The sequence below is a fragment of the Crotalus tigris genome, unplaced genomic scaffold, assembly GCF_016545835.1.
Source record: "Crotalus tigris isolate CLP2741 ecotype Arizona unplaced genomic scaffold, ASM1654583v1 scf7180000024514.4999324561:1519799, whole genome shotgun sequence".
Classification (NCBI taxonomy): domain Eukaryota; kingdom Metazoa; phylum Chordata; class Lepidosauria; order Squamata; family Viperidae; genus Crotalus; species Crotalus tigris.
The window spans coordinates 58,232-85,216 of record NW_024100687.1 but is presented as its reverse complement, the minus strand read 5'-3'; the positions used below and the strand labels follow the sequence as shown (position 1 = coordinate 85,216).

Below are 26,985 nucleotides of genomic sequence, written 5' to 3'. Positions count from 1 at the left end.
TACTTGCCTCCAATACAGTTCTTATAATATCTTGTAACACTATTTTAACTGAGGCCAGACTATGTCACAAATCCTCATCTACAATTGAAAAGTCAATCTTATGGGCCTTATGACCAACAAATTTATTTATTATGATCTGCCACAATAAATTTATGTCAGGTGACATTTATGCATATCAAAGTACTAGATAATACTGTACAATTTTCTAATGTTGTGTTCAAAGGATAGCTGAAATTGGAATGCAAGTGCCAGCAAACAGAAGGGGGTTGGGAACATTATCTGCACAAGGGAGTTCCCTCTTAGTGCAGCCAAGCATAGGAAACTAGCACAGGGAAGACTGAATTTCCCTAGTCTGTGCATGTGTAAGTAGAAGGGGGAGAATCATCAAGGCTCACTGCAAAAAAAAATTATAGCAAACAGAGCCTATTTTGGTTTTGTAAAAATTTGAAAAAGGATCCACATCTATAAAGATATTACACCGTTATATATGTGCAGATTGATATAGACACATAAGATTAGTGCATGTATTCATACTGTTATCTACACTTAGAAATGTCCATATTTATAATGTTAATTTTAAGCCACTATTATTCTTTAGCTTTTATTATCCGTATTTAGCATTTATTGTGGATGGTTCACATATTTAGCTGGGCTTGCAAACTAGTTGGAAATTAGAATCATGAGCATCCGTATTTAAACTAATTTCATACGTGTGTGTAAAATCAAACAGAGTGCCACTCAATGCTTGTAGTCTGAAAGAGTAGGTCTTGCTTATTAGGCTGCTAACACAATCTTAATGCTTCAGTTCCAACCCTGGAACACTGAGCAGTGAGGGAGGGATCACAGATATACACTGTGCAAAAGTAACGGCCTTTTCCTGCACTCTAGAACTAGATGGAGAATGGGATATTCATACTTCCAGAAGGTAGAAACACTTATAAATCATTTTGTACATATGCCACTGCCAGTTTAGGAGATCAGCAGGAAAGAGCCAATGAATATTGGTACATGTAATTTCACTTGCTGGAACAGAAAATACAATTAAGAAATTGAAGGTATGCCCAAATTATGACTGGAGATCAGAGAAAATATTTTATTTTTTTGCTTTTGCTTGATTTAGAGCTTTTATGACATTGTTTTTGTTGACTGTTGTTAGCTATTCAGAGTTCATACATAATATGTCTTGCCATATAGGTTTTCTAAAATAAATGTAGATGACATCTCTTCTTCTTCTTCTTCTTGTGCCATATCCGTTATCAGACGTTGGCGATCATGTTGGCGATCCTGTTTTTATCAGAGCCGCACGAAAAAGTGCTGTTGAATTTTGTCCAAACCAGTCCCTTAGATTTTGAAGCCATGATGTTCTTCTTCTGCCTGGACCTTGTTTGCCTTCAGTCTTTCCCTGGAGGATTAAATGGAGTATGCCGTATTTTTCTGGGTGTTGCATCACATGTCCGAAATATTCTAATTTTTGTTTTTTAATTGTTTTGATGATTTCCCTTGGCTTTCCCAGGCAACTTATAATCTCATTTCTGATCTTGTCAACCCAGCTTATTCGTAACAGCTGCCTGTAAATCCACATTTCAAATGCTTCTAGTCTCTTCAGGTGGCCTTCTGTCAGAGACCAACTCTCTACTCCACAGAGCAGGATAGAAAAAATATAGCATCTGACAAGCCTGATGTTCAGTCTTAGGCTTGTGACTGCAGAAGACCTTTTTCATTTTGAAGAATGCTGTTCGAGCTTTCTCTATCCTTGTCTTTACTTCAGTGGTCATGTCCCAGCTCTCATGTAGATTAGAACCAAGGTGTGTGATCCTTTCAACTTTTTCTAGTGGTATTCCTTCTGAATTTATTGGTGGTAAATAATGAGTTGTTTGCTGACGACCATGATCTTGGTTTTTGAGGTGTTAAGCTTCAAGCCATATTTTTTCAGATATTTCTGTGACTCTGTTGATGAGGAGCTGAAGGTCTTCATGCTTACTGGCAAGCAGGACTGTATCATCAGCATATCTTAAGTTGTTGATCCAAACACCGTTTACATTGATGCCAGCATCAATGTTCTCCAGTGCCTCGTTGAAGATTGACTCAGAGTAGATATTGAACAACAGTGGAGACAGAATACATCCCTGTCTAACCCCTCTTCTTATTTTTGCATCAGCTGAGTATTTTTGGCCTAGTCTCACATTTGCTACCTGATGCCAATACAGATTCTTTATGATTTGGATGTCTTTGTCATCTAGTCCCCCTTGTTTCAGGATTTCTATACTGTACTATAATGAGTTGTGTAACAAGGTTCTGCTACAATATTACCTTATATTCAATTAAAACTAGATTTCAGAGAATACTAGATATAACTCCTAAATTGAAAAGGTTTAAAGTATTAGGAACATAAGTTCTCTAATGCCAATTCTGATCACTGATCCAACTGACAGTATTTTTCCAAAGCAACAGCTACAAAATGTACCTCCAGTTTTATACAAAGGATTTAACTTGGGGCCATTTAACATGCCTACTAGTACCACTAAATCCAGGTCTCTATTAAAGGAATAGCAACTCTGATCAAGAATCATCAGCCAGAATTCTAGTATATGTTTGGGAAGCATGGAGTGTTTCTTATAAGAGTCATCAAACTAATCCACATATTGCAGTAAGCCATAATTTAATCACAACTTATTAAACACAAAACGCCAAGCAAAACCCAAATATATCTTAATGAACTGTGTATACCTAGTCATCCTGTAGCATTCAAAGGATAAACTATCCTATTTATATCCATGCAGACTGATTGCTTCAGTTTATTCCAGCCTTGAAAGAAGCCACAATAATTTTATCTAGTCACCTAAGCAGACTAGCATAATTACTTTAATACCCTGGAGAAAAGTCTCCAAACTACAGGCTATCAGTGTTATGATAATGACAACAACTCTCAGCACATTTTCTATATCAGACATGTCAAACTCACGACATCACATGACATCGTGCAACGTATTGCGACTTTTTCCCCATTGTCGGCAATGGGGTGGGCATGGTTTCAGTATGATGCATCCAGCTCACGGGCAGGCAGTTTGACATGCCTGTTCTATATCAACAGTAGTGAAACAATTAAGAACACTGGAATCATAATTCAGATTTTTTTTCTTAAAACAACTTTCTTGTTCTTATTTAACTGTATAGGGTCAGATACTCTGGTTTCCAGATGTATAGCTTTATGATAGTTGTAAAGTTAAGTGTGCTCCAGATTCAATACTGTTATACAAATCATCTGATAGTTGTTGCAATTTCTTGTAGTACATTAAAAATAAGTAGTTATTTTACTACTGTGTCACCATATTTGATTTGCTGAATGAGGGTAGACAACAAGCAGAAAGGCCATGTAGCCTTTTAGCCTCCTTTTCGGCAATGCCTGAAGCTACCCAATGAATTGCTCCATCACAGTTCAGCATAAAAGCTTCTTCATATCAAGCTTTCCTCCTGAAAACTTCAAGAGCAAATATTCATATATTTTTAACACTGATAAAGAAGTAGATCTCCATTTTTGGGGACACACACACACACACATTTAAGCACACTATACAGCTTGGTATTCCTCTAGGTGTTTATATAATCCTTGATTTATAACCATAATTGTGATGAGAATTTCCATTGGTAAGCAGATGGTTGTTAAGTGAGTAATGCCTGATTTGCAACCTTTTTTTGCCATTTTTAAGCAAATCACTACAGTTATTAATCATTAAGCAAATCTGGCTTCCCTGGCTGACTTTGCTTGTTGAAAGGCAGCTATGGTAGGAAGGTCACAAATGGTGATCACATGATCCCAGACATTGCAACTGTTGTAACTACCATGCCAGTTGCCAAGCGCCTGAACTTTGATTATGTGACCATGTGGATGCAGCGACAGTTGTGTGAGGACCAGCTGAAGTCATTTTTTTTTCAGTGACACTGAAACTTCAAAAGGTTGCTAAACAAATGGTAGTAAGTCAAGAACTACCTGTATTTACTAAATTTCCCAAATATCCACAATTCACTGAAAAGGAAATTCCATGTAAACATATATCTATATCGCAAAACAGTAAAAAAAAATGTAATCCTTTGTTGAAAAAAGTTATCTGCTCTATTTTGGTTCTGATTATAATAGGGCAGGTAATTTTTTTCTGCAAATGATTGCATTTCTTTACCACATCTATAAGTTTAAATACTGTATAACTTTAGAAGACACTTTGTGTTGGAATAGCTATGGACTATTTTCATGCAGAAATAATTCTTCCATAATATTTAATAAGTTCTTTATTTTACACTACTGCAGGAATTTATTCTTAATTTATACAGCCATTCAGTGCTTTTAACTCAAAGCCTTTTTGTACAGATCATACTATCCCTTATATTTGTTTATAATAAATTAAAATAGTTTCTATACCAGAAAAGAAAAAAGTGTTCAGGTTTGATTCATCCAACTTTAAGAAAATATGTTAATTAGGAGATTCAACTTCCTGACAGGAGAAATCAGAAGCCATGGATGCACACGTTTTAAAAAATTCTATGGACTCACGAGGTGAGAAAAAGAACTGACACATTCTGTTATCTTCACATTGCTGTTGCTTTTTTCCCTCTTTTAATATGGCAGTGAGTAGCACACAGTATGGAGCTACTAGATATGCAATGTCTCTCTAACCATACAGGCAACATACTTACATGTCTGATATAATTGTTAGGACAGACCAAGCTCAGCCATGCTCCTCCCCCCACCATTACTTGCTAAAATGTTAGTCAAGCAAGATTGGTCAGTCAAGGGACAAAGAAAAAGGAGGAAAGAATAACTGTAGATGGAAATAAAAAAATGAAACCAGTAATATATTACAAATGCCCCTAAGTTCATAATGCAATCCTCTTTTAGGTTTCAGGTTCTATCACCAATTTCCCAGGTAAGATCTCTGATAAGTTATGTCCTTCTTTATTCCCAGTTTCAGCCAGGAATAGACTTGGCAGTAACCCCAAAGTTGAAGACTGCAATAGCTCCCCTATTATGAATTTGAAACAATGATAATTAATCCCCCTGCAACCCACCCCAATACTGTACTCCACAGATGTCAGCTTTACTCTGCTTTGTTCAAAACAGGCAATGTACAATCTCATTTTGCACTGCACAGGAGGAGACATTCAAGACAGAAGCTCACAAATCTTCTCTAGACAGATAAGATCTGTTTGACTGCATATTAAACAGGTGAACCCAGTAGCTACTAATGAATCTTCTAATGTCTAAAGCAGTGGTTCTCAACCTTTTTAATGCCGCGACCCCCAACTGGTCGTAAGTCAAGGACTACTCAACCGGTCGTAAGTCGAGGACTACTCAACTGGTGCAGCACCGTTTGCAGAATGGGACTTTTGGCGGGCTCAGCAGGGCAGAGACAGCCTGGACAATTCCTATTGGCTTTTGAAAGCCAATAGAATTAGACTCTATTCAAGAGAGTCTATTCTATTGGCTTTCAAAAGCCAATAGAATAAAAGGGAGTAGCACAGCTAAGGAAAAGGGGAAAAAATGGCGGACTGCATTGTTTGGCGACCCCCATGAAATGGTCGTTCGACCCCAAATGGGGTCCCAACCCACAGGTTGAGAACCACTGGTCTAAAGTATAATCTTAATAAAGCCCTTATACACAACAGCCAAGCATCTTCCATAGGATCACAGAACTCATGTTTTCTCCTGTTTGTCTTATGCAGCCAATGTACATAACTCACTAGGTTTTCTCTTTCTGAAACAAAGTTTTTTCTATCTTTGATTGAGTCTTATAGTTACTGCCTAATAACTTCTACATTCTTAGTTGTTAAGTTTATCATATCCTCATCTTCCGCCTGCTCTTTACACACCAAACATTCATGCTACCTTAACTGCACAAGACATTTTTGCTTCCTGTCCCAGCCATTCAACAATCTATATCATTTACCCAAAATATCCTAATGAGGACTATTTGAGAATTCCAGAGGTTTTGATTACCTGTAAAATTAAAACATATCCCAGAAAGCAACACTAATAAGTCACTTTTATAATACTACTGGAGAAAATACATTTTTTCAGTTATGAGAAACTGGGTACTCTGACTAGAGGGCATCTTTTCCTTTATTTAGGGTATCCTAAATTTTAACCTATTTTTCTTTTCCAGCTTTTCCCCATTCTGGCACTCTTAGTTAATTCTCAGTTGCTTGAAACTGTTGACTTTACCTCACATTCTCAAGTATCTCGCAAAATATCTATTTCTGTCTGGGTTATTATTTTCCAGCTCCCCTCATGACATTACACAGAGGTAATAAACTGATTGGTATAACAGCAAGAAACATCTACCACTTTTCATTTCCCGTCTCGGACTCAGGCCTCTGCACCTCCAGCTTTCCTCTGCATACTCCAAGCCACTCCCCCTTTCTAACAGCTCCAGATTCAACCCTCACCCCCCCCCCCCCCGCCAGCCTCTGCACTAAAAAGGCTGAGGAAGATTAGACACTGTTGAAAAGCCAGCAAGGCACTTTCTTTGAATCTTCAACTTCCACAAAGAGGCTGTTAGTTACTTCAAGACTCACCCCTGACTCCTTACTTACCATTACGGCTTCCTCCCAACCGATTTACAGACGCCTTGCTCTCTCCGACGGTACACCACACCAATGCCCAGCGGCTCTTATGACTCCAATGACCTCTCCTTCCTTTCCCTATCCCTCATTCCTTCCAGATCACTCACCCTTTCTAGTCTTTGATTAACACAACTCTTTACCCAACTTAGAGCAACTCTCTACTTCCTCCCTCATTAAACACATTGGCCCCACTACTATCTATCTACTAGTCGCACCACGCCTCCCAACTCTTCGCCATCATATTGCCTAGCTGCCCATCGCTGCCCCTGAGGCCCTCCTACCTTGGCAATATTTAAACCTCCCTCCATTTCCAAGGTTCCCTTCCTCCCTCTATAAAAAACATCAAGACCCCCCGAGTGTCTCAATGCCCTTATATTTTCCTCCACCACCACCCAGAAATACATTAAGTTACTGCTCTCTTCGGGAAATTTCCAGTCTTCCGCCCTAGGCACAAAAGACACTTTTCTCCGGCTATCTTTTGACCCGAACACCGGTCCCTTCCGCCCCAAGCCCTATTCTCAACCTACCCCGCGTCTTATCTCGCAGTTACCCCAACCCTAACCCCAACTCCTACTTTCTTTTGGAAAGTCTCCCGCCCCCGCCCCCCCACCGGCCCACCTCACAGAGCTCCCCATTTCTCCTCCTCCTCCTCGACCACGTTTCAAAGCCGGCCCCCTCCTCCCGGCTCGGACTTCCATACACCACGCTTCAGCCCAGCGGGTCTCCGAGACGGCCCTGGAATACCTCCCCCTGTCCCTTCTTGTACCTGCCAGCTGTCTCCGCAGTAGCAGCGCGGACTGGAGCTCCGTCATTCTCCCCGCCGGTGTCCGGGGAGGGAGTCTGGGGCGGCGGCGGCGGCGGCGCAGCTGCTGCTGCTAATCCTCCCGCTCTTACGACTGCCGGGCTCGAGCCAGCCAGCCGGCGAGCCCTCGTCCCTCCCCGCTCGCGCCGACCCCGCCGCCGGGGGCCTGCCTGCCCGCCCGTCCTCTCAGCGCCGGCGCCGCCGCCACAGCCGCGCCGCGAGTCCCTCCGCCGCGGAGGGAGGGAGGGAGGGGGATAAGGGGGAGGGGGAAGTACGAGGAGAAACTATTCTGAGGGGATTCGGGAGCAGCGTCGGACCAGGTGTGTATGTGGAGGGAGGCAGAAGAAAGCGCGCGGGAGGGCGCTCAACGCTGCCGCTCGCCCCGCGTCTGCCGCTCCAGCACCTTCCCCTCAGCTTTCTTTTCTCTTCCCCCCCCCTCTTTCTCCTCCCCCTTCACGGAATTTCACTGCACTCGGGCGCCGCGACACGCAGGCGCACAACTCCTTCAGCGCATGCGCTCTTTGCAGACGGGGCTTGCGCTTCCTCGTCTTTTCTTCTTTCAGCTCGGATTGCCCAGCGATGGCGTGGCCGCCATGTTTGGAAGGTCGAACTCATGACCGTGCAGAGGGAGCAGGGCTGAGACGCTCCGGCGCGCGTCCGAGCAATCAAGCGCTGGGAATGTGTACGAGCATGCGGTGGAGGCATTATTTATTTATTTATGTATTCGCCGGCCCAGCCGCCATCTTGGGAAGGGCAGAAGCATCCTGGATTAGACTTCTATAACCCTAAAAGTTTGGCAAAGGAAGAACGGGTAGCATTACTCTTCGTCTTTCTCCCACGCTTTCCAAGTTATGCAAATATGATGAAACTTTCGGTTTCACATCATAGATCGTTACGCTGCATTTTCGCTTTTTTAAAAAATAATCTGTCATATTTTTGTAACTGCCTTCCGGTGAACGGGATTTCTAAAACAGTTTTGCACGCAAAACATTTTAACGGGTGAAGATGATACACAAAATCAAGAATCTATTCAAAACATTCCGTTTTAAACTTATTAACCATTCAGAAATTAATATCAAAGGAGGTCCCTGTCCATTCTTATATAGTTTGTACAGCAAAGCTTCGTGGTTCTCTGGTAATTTGAATCTGATTGATTGATTGATTTAAAGATTTATAAAGCCGCTCAACTCAGCCACAACTACAATAAGTACCGTCCTGTCTCATTAGTGAAAATAATGTAATAAGATTTAAAATTAACCATGAATTAACCCCCTCTCAAAACGTTATTTCAGATAATCTAGGATTAAACCTACCCCCCTCTCTCAAAGCCATCCAAAGGTATTCCACTTCACTTTGTGAAAGTTGTTACTGCAAGTTAATATTTTTATTTTTTAGATTCTGTATGTATTTTATTTTATTGTATGCTGCCTAGAGTCATAAAGGTGACATGGAAGGCTACATAAATCAAATTTTTTTTTTATTTTTAGGTTGTGTAGTTTATCTAATTTTATTGTAAGCTGCCCAGTATCATATAAAGATCAGATGGATGCCTAGATGAGATAAAAATCTAATAATAACATTTGAAGGCTACTTATCTATCCAATAAAACTCTGGATGTTGAACATGCCATATATCAGCAATAAAACAAACAAAAATCCAGGTTGAAGACTGCATTCAAAACACAAAACATCTCTGTCACACACCCATGCTGGAACTTCCAAACTAACAGCCATCCCCATACATGGAGGAGGAACTAGGTCTTCATAGACTTCCAAAAGACTAGTAAGTGGAGTGGTCCATAGTTTGGGTGGGGGGAGGTGGAACTTGGGTCAATAACAGCATCTGTAAGAGGGATCTAGGAGTCCTAGCGGACAGCCACTTAAATATGAGCCAGCAGCATATTGCGGTTGCCAAGAAAGCCAGTGCAGTCCTAGGCTGCATTAACAGAGGGATAGAATCAAGATCACTTGAAGTGGTAGTACCACTTTATAATGCCTTGGTAAGACCACACTTGGAATATTGCATCCAGTTTTGGTTGTCACAATATAAAAAAGATGTTGAGACTCTAGAAAGAGTGCAGAGAAGAGCAACAAATATGATTTGTGGGCTGGAGGCTAAAACATGAAGTACAGCTGCAGAAATTGGGTATGTCTAATATAGTGAAAAGAAGGACTAGGGGTGACATGATAGCAGTGTTCCAATACGCGAGGGAGTCAACCTATTCTCCAAAGTACCTGAAGACAGAACAAGAAGCAATGCATGGAAACTAATCAGGAAGAGAAGCAACCTGACAGGAAAGCAAATTTCCTGATAGAACAATTAATCAGTGGAATGGCTTGCATTCAAAAGTTGTGGGTGCTCCATCACTGGAGGTTTTTAAAAAGAGATTGGACAGCCATTTGTCTGAAATAGTGTACAGTTTCCTGCTTGGGGGGCGGGAATCGACTGGAGGACCTCCAGGGTCCCTTCCAGTTCTATTATTCTGTTCTGTTATTCTTTCTATGATTATGTGTATTCATCCCATCAAACCCAAAGAAAGTCCAGAATGGTATAGGATCTCCTGCCATGGGCAGGGGGTTGGACTAGAAGACCTCCAAAGTCCTTTCCAACTCTATTATTCTAAGTTCTATTACTTATAGTGAGGAGCATATATTAGACTTAAATAATAAATCACCCTAACCAGATACATACAGTATATATTATCAGCCCACAAATTAACTAGCCACATATTAGCTTATCATGCTGTTCAAACGCAGTTGATAAATTGCTAAAGGTCAAAATGTTAAATTAATCTATACATTTCAAGCATTAAAAAAGGTAAATTGCATTACATTAAAAAAAGGTTAATAATCCAGAAGACAGACAGTGGAATTAGAAAAGGAGGAAATTTAACCTCTCATACTGTAATCCTCGTGAAAATTGCTCATCCAAAGTTGTTATTTGCACTGCAGGAGAGAAAAACCTCATAGATACCAAAACATAATTTGCAGTTTACCCCAGAGTATTTTGAAATTAATTCCTGACTAGGTTCATCTAATGTGCTAAACTATAATGTGATTTGTTTGGGTTTGGTTTAGCAACTTGAATGAGCTTAACCATTGTGGTTTATACTCTACTATATGGTTTAATGTGTTTATTTATTTATGAGACTTATATACCGCTTTAAGTGCAAGCACTCTCTAAGCCAGTGGTTCTCAACCTTTCTAATGCCGCGACCCCATAATACAGTTCCCTATGTTGTGGTGACCCCCAACCACTTATACATCACCGGGTGCCAGGGGCGTGGCCAAAGAAAAGGGGGAAAAATGGCGGACAGCCTTGTTTGGCGACCCCTGTGAAATGGTCATTCGACCCCAAATGGGGTCCCGACCCACAGGTTGAGAACCACTGCTCTAAGCGGTGTACACCAGTAAGCTATGTATATATATATTTACATTGCCCCCAACAATCTGGGTCCTCATTTTACCTACCTCGGAAGGATGGAAGGCTGAGTCAACCTTGAGCCGGTGAGATTTGAACCGCTGACCTGCTGAACACAGTCAGCTAAAGTGGCCTGCAGTACTGCACTCTAACTGCTGCACCACCTCGGCTCATCGTGTTGCTTGCCCCCAACCAGTTATAACTTATTTAACAAACTGATGAAGTAAATATTGGCTGGGCATGATGGATGAATGCAGTGCCAGACTAAGGAGGGAATCTTGTTTTTAGTGTATATGGAAACAAGTACATGAACAGTAATATTATTTCACATCAGGATCTGTTGCAGGAAAATATGTTTTTAAACAAAAGTTCTTATTATTCTGGCTTTTAAATACGTGAGTGTCAGGAGTGAACAACCGGGTCCACATGTGAAGAATTCAATTTTAACTCTGGAAATTTTGCTGATCAAAATTCGAGAGTCACAGGAAATAGAAGGAATAGAAGTTAACAAAAAAGAATATAAATTAAGAGCTTTTGCAGATGATTTGGTGGTTACTTTGTCTCAACCTACCTATTCTGTAGTAAATTTATTACAACTGATTTACCAATATGGACGGGTTTCGGGTTTTAAAATTAATAACAATAAGACTAAAATATTATCTAAAAACATGACTAATTTGGATAAGCAGATTTTGGTTAATCTGACAGACTTTGAAGATGTTGATAAGATAAAATATCTGGGGGTTACCCTATCTGTTTCTAATGTAAAATTGTATAAAAACAATTATGAAAGGCTGTGGGTCAGGGTACAAAAAGATTTGAAAAATTGGGAGAAGTTACAGTTATCTCTTATGGGAAGAACTGCAGTGATTAAAATGAATGTCCTGCCAAAATTTCTCTTTTTATTTCAAATGTTACCTATTTTAAAGAATGAGGTTAATTTAAATGAATGGTAGAAAGGTATCAACAAATTTATTTGGGCAGGGAAAAAAACCAAGGGTAAAGCTTAAAATTATGCAAGACTTCCGTGAGAGAGGTGGACTCAAGGCACCGAATCTGAAATTATATTATGATGCTGTGGCTTTAACACTAATTAGTGATTGGGTTAATTTAACAAATGTAGAAATACTCCATTTGGAGGGTTGGGATTTACTTTTTGGATGGCATGCCTATCTAATTTTTAATAAAAAAAGTGGATCGGGTTTTTAAATCTCATATTATAAGGATTTCTTTACTTCGGGTTTGGAGGAAATATTATAAAAGTGAGTTTAAAATACCATTATGGGCTATACCTTGGCATGTGATAGAGGGGATAAGAAGAGGAGTTAAGATGGATAGTGTTTCTTATGCGCAATTACTCAGGTGAGATGGTAAAAATTGGCAGTTAAAATCTTTGGAAGACTTAGCACATGAAAATATTATATATTCATGGTTTCAGTATAGACAAATAGCTGATAGATGGAAGATAGATCGTAATGTGGGTCTGCTCAGAGAAGATGAAAATCTCTTTAAACAAGTAAAAGATCAAAGGCGAACTCACATTAAGAGAATTTATGGGGTGCTAGTAGAACTGGACTCAGAACCAGAACTAATTAAAGAATGTATGATTAAATGGGCACAAAATTTTGGTGAACCAGTTCTACTAGATACTTGGGAAACCATCTGGGTGAGGAATGTTAAATTTACACAAGCCCAGAACTTAAGGGAGAATTTTTACAAAATTTTTACAGATGGCACCTTGATCCACAAAAAATGTCTCGTATGTATCCTGACTTACAGCCTAAATGTTGGAGATGTGGTTGTTTGGATGCTACTTATTATCATATTTGGTGGTCGTGTAAAAATATAAAAGTCTTTTGGATTAAGATATGGTGGAATATTCAAAGAATTTTTAGAAAGAGGGTAAAATTTACCCCACAATTATTTTTGTTAGATATTGTTACTGATTGTGATGCTAAGGAAGTTATATTGATGTTAAATTTGATTACGGCCGCTAGGCTGTTAGTAGGGCAATATTGGAAGAAGGAATCTTTGCCTACCTTGCAAGAGTGGTTTTTTAAAGTTTCTTATTTGGCGGAAATGGCAAAGATTTCGGCTTTCTTAAAAGAGCAATCGCAAGAGAAATTTTTTGCGGTATGGGAAAAATGGATAAATTTTATACAATATAAATTGGATATAAAAAAATATCATTTAGCTTTCTAATAACTTGTATATAAACTTTAATATTTTATAGATTGTACTTTTTTATATCTCTTCTTTCTCTTTTCTCTTTTTTTATTATCTCTTTTTCTTTTAAGTACTTTTTCTTTTTAATACGTATGCTTTTTTTACATATATTTTATTGTTAATTATTTTATAAATTGTTTATGTAAGGTATTTAGATATATTTATGATTTATACTTTTTCAATTTTTTTAAGATTCTTAAAAATTTTAATTAAGCCTATATTCAGCTCTGGGAAGGTCGGGGGGGATGGAGAGGGAGGGTTGGGGTGGGTGGGTTAGGGTTGTTTTTTTTTGTTTTTTTTGCTTTTTGTAAAAATATCTAAAAAAATTTAATTAAAAAAAAAAAAGAATTCAATTAGCTGATTTATTGTTCAAGCCTCTACACAAGAATCTTCTCAGACTAACAGTTTGCAGTTGGGTGAAACTGAATAAGATTCAACAGCATTCAAGAGGGAAAGTCAGACCTCAGCCTATTAGGCCCATATAGGGATTCTAGACAAAGTCCCAGTTTGACTTCTCCCCCTGGCTTGGCCAGTCTCTTCTACAGTGGAAGACCAATGCTGAAAAGTAAATACAGAAGTTGGAAGTACATTTTTGACGATTTGTAAGCTGACACCACAAGACTATCCTAAATGGAAGTGCCTGGACTATTGCATTCACTACTAATATTTATACATTTTATATTAGTGTATACATATTATACACTAATAATATACATTTTCAGTCATTGCTTCATACTTAACCTGTGGAATTCATTACCACAAGACAATAACGGCCACTAATTTGCATGGCACATTGAATAAAATCATGGAAGGAAAATTTATCAATGACTATTAGTCTTGAAGATCCTCTAGGTACGGAGCAGCATCCTATGTTGACATTATCAGGTAACAAAATGGCAATCACTCCCAGAAGTTCTCAGGGTGCTTTCTGCTTTCCCAGATCACTTATTTGTTGTTCCTGGACAAATAGGCAATAAGATACTTTTATTTTCTAAAAATATTTATGGACAGAAGAATTTTTGGAAATAAAAATAATGTAAAAAAACCCCCAATTATGTGGGATCAGGCCAAGCCATATTCTAATCAAACATTTTGTTTGTTATAGTGGCCTGTGGAGAGCCAAAGAGGGAGAAATAGCCCTCTCAAATCACTGTTAACTCCCTGCAACATATATTCAGAAGCATGCTACCTTTAATCTAGAAATAATTAATGTAATAGCTCTTGATAGATCCATCCTCCATTAACCTCCATGCCCTTTGAAAGCCATCCAAGATATGGCCTTTACCCACATCTTGAGGTAATCATTTCTACTAATTAATTATATGTTTTGTTATTTCTTTTGTCTGCTTTGAATCTTCTTCCCTTCTGCTTCTGGATGTCCTCTGTTGCTAGCATTCCAAGATAGAGAGAAAAATCTCTCCCTGTTCACTTTCTCCATGATTTTATACACCTCTATCATTTTTTTCCTTAAATTAAAGTGTCCCAAACATTTTAATCTCTTCATGAAGATGTTCAAACCCCCTGGTCATTATGCTTGCTCTGCACGTTTTCCATTCACAGTTTGCCTGAGTGTGCATTGTTTTACATTTATTTAAACTGAACTGCTTTTAACACTTTGCTTAGCATTCACCCACTTTGAAGAGATTCTTCTGGAGCTCCTCATGATGGTAAATAGTTTGGCATCCTCTATAAGACCTTCTTCAGCTCACTGCTAATCCTGAGTCAAGATCTAATCCTTCAGGCTGGCACTTTTCTTCACAGCATGACATCTTCCCATTTATATTTTCATTAAAAGCATCTTTGGTACCACAGGGAAGCCTAATGCTCATATACATCATATTGAAGATGTGAGCTCTAGAGCAACATTATGTTGGACCCTAAAGGCAATGTGAGTGAATTAAATCATCAGCTACCTCTATGAAAGCTTTTGTGATGTACTCATCTATTCTCTAAAAACAAAAACAGAGGATGGGCTAAAAGGCAAAATAATAAAAACAATAATACTTCCTCCTGCAGGAGACTAGAGCAGAATACAAAAAGAACAATTAAAAACAATGTTGAATAAAATCAATTGCATAAAATGATCCAAAATAAAACCACTTGTTGTAAAACAAGGCAGCAACAGAGTAATAAAAAATGCATCATAAAGAAATGTTTATTTTAAAAGTCTATTCTTGCAGATGCCTGGATGAAGACCTTCAGTTGTTTCAAACCAGAATATGGGACCAGCTGTATTTTCCCATGGAGAAATTACATATGTGAAATGATGCCACTAAGGCCTTTTTTCTGGCTCTCCACACAGTGAGCTGAACCCACCAACATGCTCACAGAGGCTCCCCTGCTGATCTTTAAAAAAACATATTGGTTGACTATGGCTTTGCATACAAACCAGATCATCTGTACGTAGTGCTTCCTTTTCTATGTACCCAAGCTTCCTATTCTCATGACTGCACCATTAGATGTTATGCTATGAAGCTTCTTTATTCCATGCAAAAATCCAAATTAAAGCTTGCCCATCAGAGAGCTGTCTAGTTCTGGAAAGATCCAGCAAAGGGAAATAATTGGTTCCATTAATTTTTTCTTGCTGTTAGGAATTCTCCCCCCCCCCAAAAGCTGATAGAAATATGTATTTTTGTAAATTACTGTAAAACTATTATTCCATTTTCTCCCTTCTATGATTATAAAGAACAGGGCTTACCTTCCTTCTATGCAATATTATTCATACTTGAAATGAATAGTGATATCAACCCTCTACTTCTCTTCTTAGAGATAAACATTTCCAGTTCTTTCAATCTGCCTTCATAGGACAAAGTTTCTCATTATTTCAAGCTATTGGACAGGCAGACCAAATATTCCTCATTCTATACTTGTGGATTTGATTACAGTTTCTTCTGTTAAACTTCATCCTATTATTTCTAATCCATTAGTCTAAGCCAGGGCTAGACAACCTTGGCTCTTTTATGATTTATGGACTTCAACTCCCAGAATTCCTGAGCCAGCAAGGCTGGCTCAGGAATTCTGGGAGTTGAAGTGCATGAGTCATAAAAGAGCCAAGGTTGCCTACCCCTGGTCTAAGCAATGGGAATCACCTTGATTTTTTTTTCTGACCACTAGGGTATTAGATATTTTATCCAGTTCTGGTTTCCTTTCCCTTAAGAAAGGGATGATGTGTGGTTCTATTTTTCAAATTATTTTTCTTGCAAAATTCTATATTTATGAAGTGGTTTCACTTATATCCTCCTCTTGAGATATGGCTTATTCCATTTCTGATGAGATTGTAGGTGCAGATAGTACTCGACTTACAAAGTGGTTGTTGTGAGTTATGCCCAATTTTACGACCTTTTTGCCATGGTTGTTAAGTGAATAACTGCAGCTGTTAAGTGAATCATAGAGTCAGTAAGCAAATCCGGCTTTCCCCCTAATGGGGGGAATTTGCTTGTTGAAGCCAGTTTGGAAGGTTGCAAATGGCAATCACATGACCCTGGGATGCTGCAACTGTTGTACACACTGGTTCCCAAGTGCCCAAATTTTGATCATGTGACTGTGGGGATACAGCAACGATTATAAGTGTAAGGACCAGTCATCACTTTTTTCAGTGCTGTTCTAATTTTGGACACTAAATGGATGGTTGTAAGTTGAGAACTACCTGTGCTTTGTGCTACTGTATCTTTTTATACTAATATCTTGATGCCAGTATATAAATGATAATCTGCCAGTATATAAATAATAATCTTACTAATTTATTTATCTCATGTATATAGCCTTTGCAATTGTAATATATGTTTATACAGTGGCTGGACAGTTTGTTAGATAGATTGCCTGTTAATGGATATAGATTTTTTTTTCTCAATAGGGCCTAATGTTGACGAAATAGTTGAATATTTTTCCATGAGTGCTTTACATAGGAGTCTCTCAAAGTGTCGAAGGTTCCACACTGTCTCCACTTACAAATAAAGAGAATGGGACTGATATAAGATGTGCATGAAGTAATGGCAACAATTTGTGGTGAAAGTATAGAAGCTAAAGGCTGGAAAATTAAGGAATGTAGTATGCAATTTGTCTGTCAGGAATTTTGCTTGCTGTCACTTATGTTCCAATTGTAAGTAAACTAGGTACTGTATAACTTTTTAGTAGCCTCTTGAACCATATACTTCAAAGATCCTGGACCACTGGGGAACTACCAGAGGACTGGAAAAGAGCTGATGTGATTCCCATCTTCAAAAAAGGGGAAAAAATGGATCCAGGAAATTATCAGCCTGACCTCAATACCTGGGAAGATTCTGGAAAAGAGAATCAAGCAACTAATCAGTGAACACCTAAAGGCAAACAAAGTCATTACCAAAAGCTGACATGGGTTTGTCAAAAACAGATCATGCCAGACAATCTTATTGCATTCTTTGACCAGGTGACAAAATTAGTGGACCAGAGGAATGCTGTGGATATAATTTACTTGGTCTTCAGGAAGGCATTTGATAAAATAGATCACAACCTACTTCTTGATAAGATAGAAAAATGTGGGTTAGACAGCATCACCACCATATGGATTCGTAACTGGCTGACCAGCCATATTGAGCGTGTGGTCCTCAATGGAACTGCATCTACATGGAGGAGAGTATGCAGTGGGGTACCTTAAGGCTCTGTCTTAAGCGTAGTATTCTTCAAAATCTTCATCAATGATTTAAATGAGGGGATAGAAGAGGAACTCATCAAATTTGCAGATCATACCAAACTGGCAGAAATAGCCAACACTCCAGAAGATAGGCTTAAGATACAAAAGGATCTTGACAGACTTGAACATTGGGCCCTATCTAACAAAATAAAATTAACTGGTGAAAAAAGTAAGGTTCTACATTTAGGCAAAAAAAAAAACAAATGCACAGGTATAATATAGGTGGTACCTTGCTCAATAGTAGTAACTGTGAGAGGGATCTTGAAGTCCTAGTGGACAATCAATTAAATATGAGCCAGCAGTGTGCTGCAGCTGGCAAAAAAGCCAACACAGTCCTAGGATGCACTTACAGATGATAGAATCAAGATCACATGAAGTATTAATATCACTCTATAATACTTTGATAAGACCAAACTTGGAATACTGCATCCAGTTTTGGTCACCACAATGTAAATAAGATGTTCAGACTCTAGCAAGAGTACAAAGAAGAATAAAAAAGATGATTAGGGACTGGAGGCTGGAGGCTAAAACATAAAGAATAGTTACTGGAATTGTGTATGTCTAGTTTAATGAAAAAAAGGACTAGGGGTGACTCAATAGTAGCATTCCAATATCTAAGGGGTTACCATAAAGAAGAGGGAGTCAAGCTATTCTCCAAAGCACCTGAAGGCAGGACAAGAAGCAATGGATGGAAACTAATCATGGAGAGAAGCAACCTAGAACTAAGGAGAAATTTCCTGACAGTTACAGTAGAACAATTAATCAGTGGAATGACTTGTCTCCAGAAGTCGCGGATGCTCCAACATTGGAGGTTTTTAAGAAGACTATTTTTTCTGAAATGGTATAGGGTTTCTTGCCTGAGCAAGGGGTTGGACTAGACTAGCATTTTTTCCTAAAGGAAGTAAAATTGGGTAGCTTTCTAAAACTTCAGTCTGCTCAGGGAAATGGGGAACACATAAAAATCATATTAATTACCAATATTAAAAATATCTTGATTTCTTAAAGAAAAGAAAGTTAACCATTAATATTTGAAATGGTGGGAATGCTTCTGAGTTTTATATAAACATACTACCAGCTGCTAATGTCTGCATATGACAATGAAGTCATAGACCAGGGGTCTCAACCTGCGGTGTTTGCAACTCGGCTGCGGAAATGATGGGTAAGCTCCTTGCATGGAACTATCCTGGAAAAGTTGGGGAACTCTGTCATAGACTACAAAGGTGAATTCAAAACTTGGCAGCTCTTTCTGATATTCATGGAATCAAATGTTAAAATTGCAGACCTATGCAGAGTTTGCTTGGAGGCTGAGAATGGCACACACCACTGAACTTAGTAAAAGTAACTTCTAATATGTCAATAGTCAAACTGTGGTCAGTGGGCATAGTTACTGTTTCATCTCAGTGGTTGATAAAACAATGTCAATTATCTAAACTAAATTTGCATTCTCTTATTAATTACATTTAGTTCAAAAATGACCCTTCACACATCATCAGAAAAAGAGAGGATACAACACAGGTTTATTTAATATTTGCATTATTAATTTATCTGCACAAATACACGTTTGGAGATAATATATAACGTGGAAAAAAATAAAGGAATACAGGTAGTCCTTGATTTAAAACAGTTCATTTAATGACCATTCAAAGTTACAATGGCACTGAAAAAAGTGACTTATGACCATTATTCACACTTATGACTGTTGCAGCATCCCCACGGTCACGTGATCAAAATTTGGGCACTTGGTGATTGACTCATATTTATGGCGGTTGCAGTGTCACCTTTTGCGACTTTCTGACAAGCAAAGTCAATGGGGAAGCCAGATTCACATAACAACTGTGTTACTAACTTAACAACTGCAGTGATTCACTTAACAATTGTGGCAAGAAAGGTCGTAAAATGGGACAAAATTCCCTTAACAACTGGCTTGCTTAGCAATAAAAATTTTGGGCTCAGTTTTGATCATACGTTGAGGACTACCTGTATAACTAATCTGGTTTATATAAAGAGGTTAGAATGTTTGGGATTATATGTCTTTTTAGTCTGCTGTTAATTATTGAGGGAGGATTTCCAAGGATCCATGTTCTTTTGGTTTTCAGTCTTTAATCCCAATTTAGTATACTCAGAGTTTTTTCTTTCATAAAGAAAGACCTGTGACCACCTTGCAAAAAGAGAACTTTTTGCATTCAGCCATTTATGAAAGAGATAAAATAAAGTTGGGAGTTGTTTTCTCTTAGTCTTCTGACAACATATAGATGAAACATAAAGGCAGAATAGAATGGGAGATATGTCATGTAGTTCATAGCCATATTTAAAATAAGGGTGACTGGAAATGGTGAATTATGCAATATTGGGAGCCATTCACTGAGACATTTTATGCTCTGTCCAAGCCGAGTTTTGACTATCGATGCTGGAAATTAAGAAAAAATTACACAGCCCTTTGGATTCAGATCCTGGTTAAAGATGTAGCTGTTTAGGGGATTGTGGACAGATGAACCCCTCCTAAGTCCTCCAAAGTAATTGTACAAGCCCAGTCAAGATTCATATATCCATGCTTATCCCAAAATAAATTTAATTAAATAAATAAATAGGTAATTTGACATGGACGAACTCACTGAGCAAGCAACAGAGAGAGCAAAGAGCAAATTTCAATAGAGTTTGACAGAAATAAATGGGTGAAAGCCTGTGACTCAAAGATGCAGGAATCATTCAGTGCCAGTGCTAGAGAGTGAATAGCAGCTCCTAGATAAACTATGTCACGGAACATTGTAGAAGACACTTGAGACCCCATGAATCAAAGTAACCCAAGAGCCATCCTGAGAAAGAAGATGTATGTCATGACGAGTAATTCCCTAAAGAGAAGCTAAAGGAGCTGTATGCAGTCATGATATGTTGTTGTGTGTACAGGCATTCACAAGGTGACTGTATATAGGATGTGATGAATCACCAAGTTTTTTCAAACTTACTAACAACTATCCTTTCACCTTGATCTATATCAGGATGGATGACACAGCCAGACGAGATCCTGGAAAACAATCTATGGAGACTATAATGCCTTAGGCAAAAAAGGTGAAGAATTGGAAACCTGGGTCATTTTTAAATCCAATCCTTCCAGTTAAGAGGCAAACAGAGAGAAAAAATATCCTAGAAGCCAACAAGTGCATCAGATGACCAATCCTTCAAAGTGGCATTCAGTAGTGATAATGAGTGGTCTCAATTACCCTGACATCTGCTGGGAACTGAACTCTGCTAAGGGTCAGAGGTAGAAGCAATTCTTATCCCCTCTTGCTGACCACTTCATTTGTCAGAACATAGACGAAAGATCAAGGCAGTCTGTTATTCCATGTGTAATCTTCATCAACGATGGCTAATTTGTTGAAGAAGTGAGTGTAAAGGACACCTTGTGTGAAAATGATCATGTTATTCTTGAATTTGTGATGTTTGAAGGAGGAGGAACTGAGAAGAGTAACACCTGCACACACACCCTCAGAAGAACTGATGAGGATGATCTCTAAGGGAAAGTAGGTTAAAGCCAAGCTTCAAATCCTGAAGGAGAAAAGTGTCCAGGAAAGATGGGAAATTCTGTGAAATGAGAGACTGAAGATGCAATTGCAAACAATCCCCACGAGAAGAAAGAATGGGAGAAATCTAAAAGAGACCAGAAATCTAAAAGAGACATACAGAGCTCTTTAAAAATGATGAAAAGAAAAAGGATCATGTACAGGAAATGAAATTAAGGAACAGTAACCGAATACAATACAAGGTAGTCTCCAGAAACTGGGTCAGAAAAGCTAAAGCTCAGAATTGCAAGAGGCACAGAGGAGAGAGGAACAAAACATAAAAAAGAATCTCTGGTTATGTTAAAAGGGAAGCCTAAGAAGATGTAAGTTTATTATGAGAACTTATGGCATTTGGACCTCAACAAAGTCTTTGATAAGGTGCCTCGTAATATTATTCATAAAATGTGGGCTGGATGACACGATTATTATTATTAGATAGAATCACAGTTGGCTGAGTGTTTATTAATGATTCCATTTCAGGATGAAGGGAAGTACTGAGTGGATTGCTACAGGGCTCTGTCCTGGGCCCTGTTTATTAGTGAAATGGATGAGGGAATTGAGGGAACACTAACAAAGTTTTCAGATGACACAAAACTGGAAGAAGTGGTTAATTTAGGTGAAAGAGAAAAGATTCAAAAGACAGACTTGAGCAGTGGGCTGAAATGAATAAAATAAAATCTAAGTGAGAAAATGTGAAGTTCTTCAACACTAAGAGAAAAATGAAAGGCACAAATATGGGATGGTGGACAACTAGCTTGACAATAATAAACAAGAAAGGGATCTGGATGTCCTTGTTGAAGATAAATTGAATAAAAGCCAGCAGTATGATGAGACTGCTAAAAATGTTATATTGCATAGAGAGAATATAGAGCCCAGATCATGGGAAGTAACTATTCCATTCCACCCTGTCCTAGTCAGATCCTGCCTGGAATATTGTAACTAGTGCTAAACACTACTGTTCAAAAAAGAACAAATTTGGAAGATAGCTACTATCTTAGTTACTAAGACAGTGAGGAAACCAAGGACAAAAACTTTAAAGATTTTCAGTGGTGTTTTGTTTGTAGAAAGAACACTGGTATCTGAAGGATTACCACAAAAAGTTGGAGACCACTTAAACTGTTGGAGATGTTTCTTAACAGCCTCTGCATAACAGCTTGGGAAGAATTTGGTCAATAGCTGATAGGGGATAGATGGGGAACTCCTCAAACTTGCAAATGACACCAAGCTGGCAGGAATAGCCAACACTCCAGAAGACAAGTTTAAGATACAGAAGGATCTGGACAGACTTGAACATTGGGCACTATCTAACAAAATGAAATTCAATGGTGAAAAAACCAAGGTTCTACATTTAGGCAAGAAAAACCAAATGCACAGATATAGTATAGGGGTTACCTTGCTCAATAGTAGTAACTGTGAGAGGGACCTCAGAGTCCTAGTGGACAATCACCTACATATGAGTCAGCAGTGTGCTGCAGCTGCCAAAAAGGCCAACACAGTGCTAGGCTGCATTAACAGAGGGATAGAATCAAGATCACATGAAGTATTAATACCACTTTATAATGCCTTGGTAAGGCCACACTTGGAATACTGCATCCAGTTTTGGTCACCACGATGTAAAAAAGATGTTGAGACTCTAGAAAGAGTACAGAGAAGAGCAACAAAGATGATTATGGGACTGGAGGCTAAAACATATAAGGAACGGTTGCTAGAATTGGGTATGTCTAGTTTAACGAAGAGAAGGACAAGGGGGGACATGATAGCAGTGTTCCAATATCTCAGGGGCTGCCATAAAGAAGAGGGAATTAAGCTATTTTCCAAAGCACCTGAAGGCAGGACAAGAAGCAACGGGTGGAAACTAATCAAGGAGAGAAGCAACCTAGAAATAAGGAGAAACTTCCTGACAGTGAGAACAATTAATCAGTGGAACAGCTTGCCTCCAGAAGCAGTAAATGCTCCAACACTGGAAGTTTTTAAGAAGAGACTGGACAGCCATTTGTCCGAAATGGTGTAGGGTTTCCTGCCCGAGCAGGGGGTTGGACTAGATGACCTCCAAGGTCCCTTCCAACTTTACTATTATTACTTATTACTTACCTCTTTATTCTACATTTTATTCTTCTACAATGATTTGCATGTCGTAGTAACATCTCATCATTTTCCTATGGCCATTTCAATTGCATTGATGGAAGAGCTGAAATAAATTCAACGTTCACTTCTTCTGGACGGCAGTGGAACTTATGCTTTGCAAAACACCATTTAGAGGGCCATCAAACATCACAAGAACAATGATATTGATTAGAGCCAGTCATAGAACTGCCAGATGAGCTATCAAGGCTTCCTGCGATTCCATGACTGTTAAAGTCCTGAGTTCCAGAGCGGTCATGACATTGTCGTCTTTGTTTATTCAGAATCATCAGAAAAAACTCCTGCAGGGTGATCAGCTTGATAGAAAAGTGGCTGCATCTGGTTTAGCTGTGATGAGAAATTGCACCCTGCCTAGACATCATTATTACAAAGAGATGCCCACTAACTATGACCATGAACAGACTCTCCCACAAGATACCTCCATGGTAGGTTTGCGTTAGGCATCAAGAAGAATTTTCTGACTGTATGAGCTATTAGCCAATGGAACAAGCTGCCACCTGAAGGGACATTGGTTAGAAATGCTCCAGTGGATCCTGCATTAAACAAGATTTGAAGTATATGACCTCTAAAGTCTCTTCTATTCTTCCTGTTTTCTCACACTTTTTTAATTCAGGAGGTGGTTTGTTTGCCTCTTTTAGGATAGCAGAACAGTCTGTATACCTATTTTGATCACTCCTTTTATCAACCTGAAATGAAACTCAAAATAATTGAGTTTTTATTAATCAGGCAAACTTGCCATTCTGTTTTACTTTTCTGGAAATGCTTTGTAGTATCTCTAACCCAGTATTGCTGATAGTGACTAAACCAGCTCTCCTAGATTTTAGGCACATTCCTTGACATACCTGGAAGTATTGAGACTGAACCTCAGACCATCTGCACGCAAAAAAGGCATTCGTCTCTAAGCCCCATCCCTAATGATGGATTCAAACCGAAAAATGTTCTGATTGGTAGTTCTACCTCTATGCTGTTTTGGTATATCAATTCTCTGAAGGCAGGACAAGAAGCAACGGATGGAAACTAACCAAAGAGAGAAACAACCTAGAACTAAGAAGAAATTTTCTGATAGTTAGAACAATTAATCAGTGGAACAACCTGCCTCCAGAAGCTGTGGGTGCTCCAACCCTGGAGGCTTTTAAGAAGAGACCGGACAGCCATTTGTCTGAAATAGTATAGGGTTTCCTGCCTGATCAGGGGGTTGGACTAGATGACCTCCAAGGTCCCTTCCAACATCATCATCATCATCATCATCATCATTATTATTATTATTATTATTATTATTATTATTATTATTATTATTATTATTATTATTATTTTGCAAAAAGATACAGTTCATCAGACATACAGGGCAGTATTTCATTCACTTAAAATGCTTTTGCCAGCCATTAGTCTATCTATGAACATCCGCTTTGGACAAGTCTATTAATAGAAAGCCTGATCATAGTTCTAAGTACTGAAAGTTACACGCAGTTCTCTAATATCTTAGCCATACAGTGCAATCTCATAAGGTCATCACTTGGCAGTAACTTCACATCTTTATCTGGGTCCCAGCTGCCCATGGGACACCAGTCCAAATAATTTGGACTTGGATGCAAAGTTTCAAATAATTCAGCCACCATTCACTGTTTTCAGAAAATTTTATCTCTTCTTTTCTTAGTATAAAGTTCTGAGATTTTATTAACTCCTATTCAAACTTTTAGGTATGTATAAGCAAACCAAGATTTGTATCAGGTCTAACTCTAGCTGTGTTTTTAGACATAGCCAGAAAGCTCTTAGCTTTGGTTAGGCTTTTCCTGTTCTCTCTTTTTAATTGGGTCACCGATGCTAAAATATCTTACTTTTATGCTCCTCATGTAGAGATCCCTCTTAGTGGAATATATTTTCACGTATTTGTTGGAAACACTGCAATACTGAAAGAACAATTTTTTCACCAGGTCTATTTCCATTTGATTCATTAAAGTCTTCTGGCCTGTTAAAAGTGAACTATACAATGAAATGCAAGGTTTTTAAAAAGGCCTTCACAATCAAAGCAAACAGAGTAGAAAATGCAACTACACATAGTGACTTACAACAGTTCATTTAGTGTCTGTTCAAAGTTACAATTGCACTGAAAAAAAGTGACTTATGACCATTTTTCACACTTATGGCCATTGCAGTATCCCCATGATCATGTGGTTTACATTAGAATGCTTGACAACTGACTCACATTTATGATGGTTGCAGTGTCCTGGAGTCATGTGATCCCCTTTTGCGACCTTATGACAAGCAAAGTCAATGGGGAAACCAGATTCACTTAACAACCATGTTACTAATTTAAGAACTGCAGCAATTCACTTAACAAATGTTTCACTTAGCCATATGAATTTTGGGCTCAGTTGTGGTTGTAAGTTGTATGCGGTTTTTTTCCTTTTCTGCAGGAAAAAAAGTTGCAGTAAATTCTTAACTCTCAAGAATTGATCTTTCTGAGCCAAAGCTGTATCACCCACTATCTGACTTTATAGCAGGAGGAACATTTAAAAATATAGAGAAAGTCTCCCAAAACAGCTCAGGGAGGTCCAGGTGTGTACAGTGTCCACAGAATGCCAACGGATAAAGGGAGAGAAATGAAGAGGAAATACCAAGAAAGAGGTTCACCTAAAGCTGAGCACACTGCAGAATTTTGCTGCATGTTCCACTTGTGTAATAGGATCCAACAACAATCCAGCATGATGCCATGATCTAGTTCAAATATCATCTACAACTGTTCACAGTGCATTTGCTCTCCTACTTCTAGAGTTGATATGTTCTGAGAAACCTTTTGGGAAAAAGAACACATGACTTCTCAGTTATATTTGGTGACTGAATTTCTCCAAGCACTTAATTTGCTCTCTTGCTTCTGCATATTCTCCGGAGTCCCTTGGATAAGGGACTTGCTTCTGCATATTCCCCAGAGTTCCATCAGTTATTGTTGTTTTACATAATCTTGTCAGTAGAAGATAATTTCAAAATGGATCTATTCCAGTTGTATGCCAACAGTTAGCAGGTAGACAGAGCATAACTTTTCAATATAGGAAACTAACTTTCAAGTTCTCCTAGCCAGCTAGGTTTTCTTTGTCCTTCTCAATCAAACTCTTTTTTTTTTGTAAAATATTTTATTGATTTTTTTAAAAAAAAACATAAATCACTTAATAATTGGTGAACAGTGTGTTGTCTGGGTTACATTTGTAAAACAATCACTAACAATTGATTTCTATAATCCATAATCCACATAGTTTTAGTTGATTTCCTCTTTTCCCAAAATATCCTCTTTTGCAAAGATTGAGTTAATACAATTCTTATTATTTTGATAGATAACAATTAAATACATATTTTTTTCCCAATAGTCCTAAAATAATAATCACATCAATATAATATTTATTTTCTATCCAATCATTCTGGTTGCCTTATCATAGATCCTGTTACAGTGCTTATTTTAATTTGTTTCTCCCATCAAATTCTAGATATTCTTACTGGTTAAGATTTTCTCAAAAACTAATTACATTTAAGAATTTAACTCTATTTTTCCATATGAACCATCT

General features: G+C 38.4%; 1 protein-coding gene across 1 annotated transcript in view; it reads right to left on the bottom strand.

Annotated features, from left to right (window-relative positions):
- UBE2G1 (ubiquitin conjugating enzyme E2 G1) overlaps positions 1–7,853 on the bottom strand; it is a 77,375-nt gene extending 69,522 nt beyond the window's left edge. The window contains exon 1 of the mRNA XM_039333960.1: positions 7,382–7,853. Coding sequence (XP_039189894.1) covers positions 7,382–7,427 — 46 coding nt within the window. The 5' untranslated portion in view covers positions 7,428–7,853. The remainder of the gene's footprint in view (positions 1–7,381) is intronic.
- Between the last annotated feature and the right edge of the window lie 19,132 nt (positions 7,854–26,985).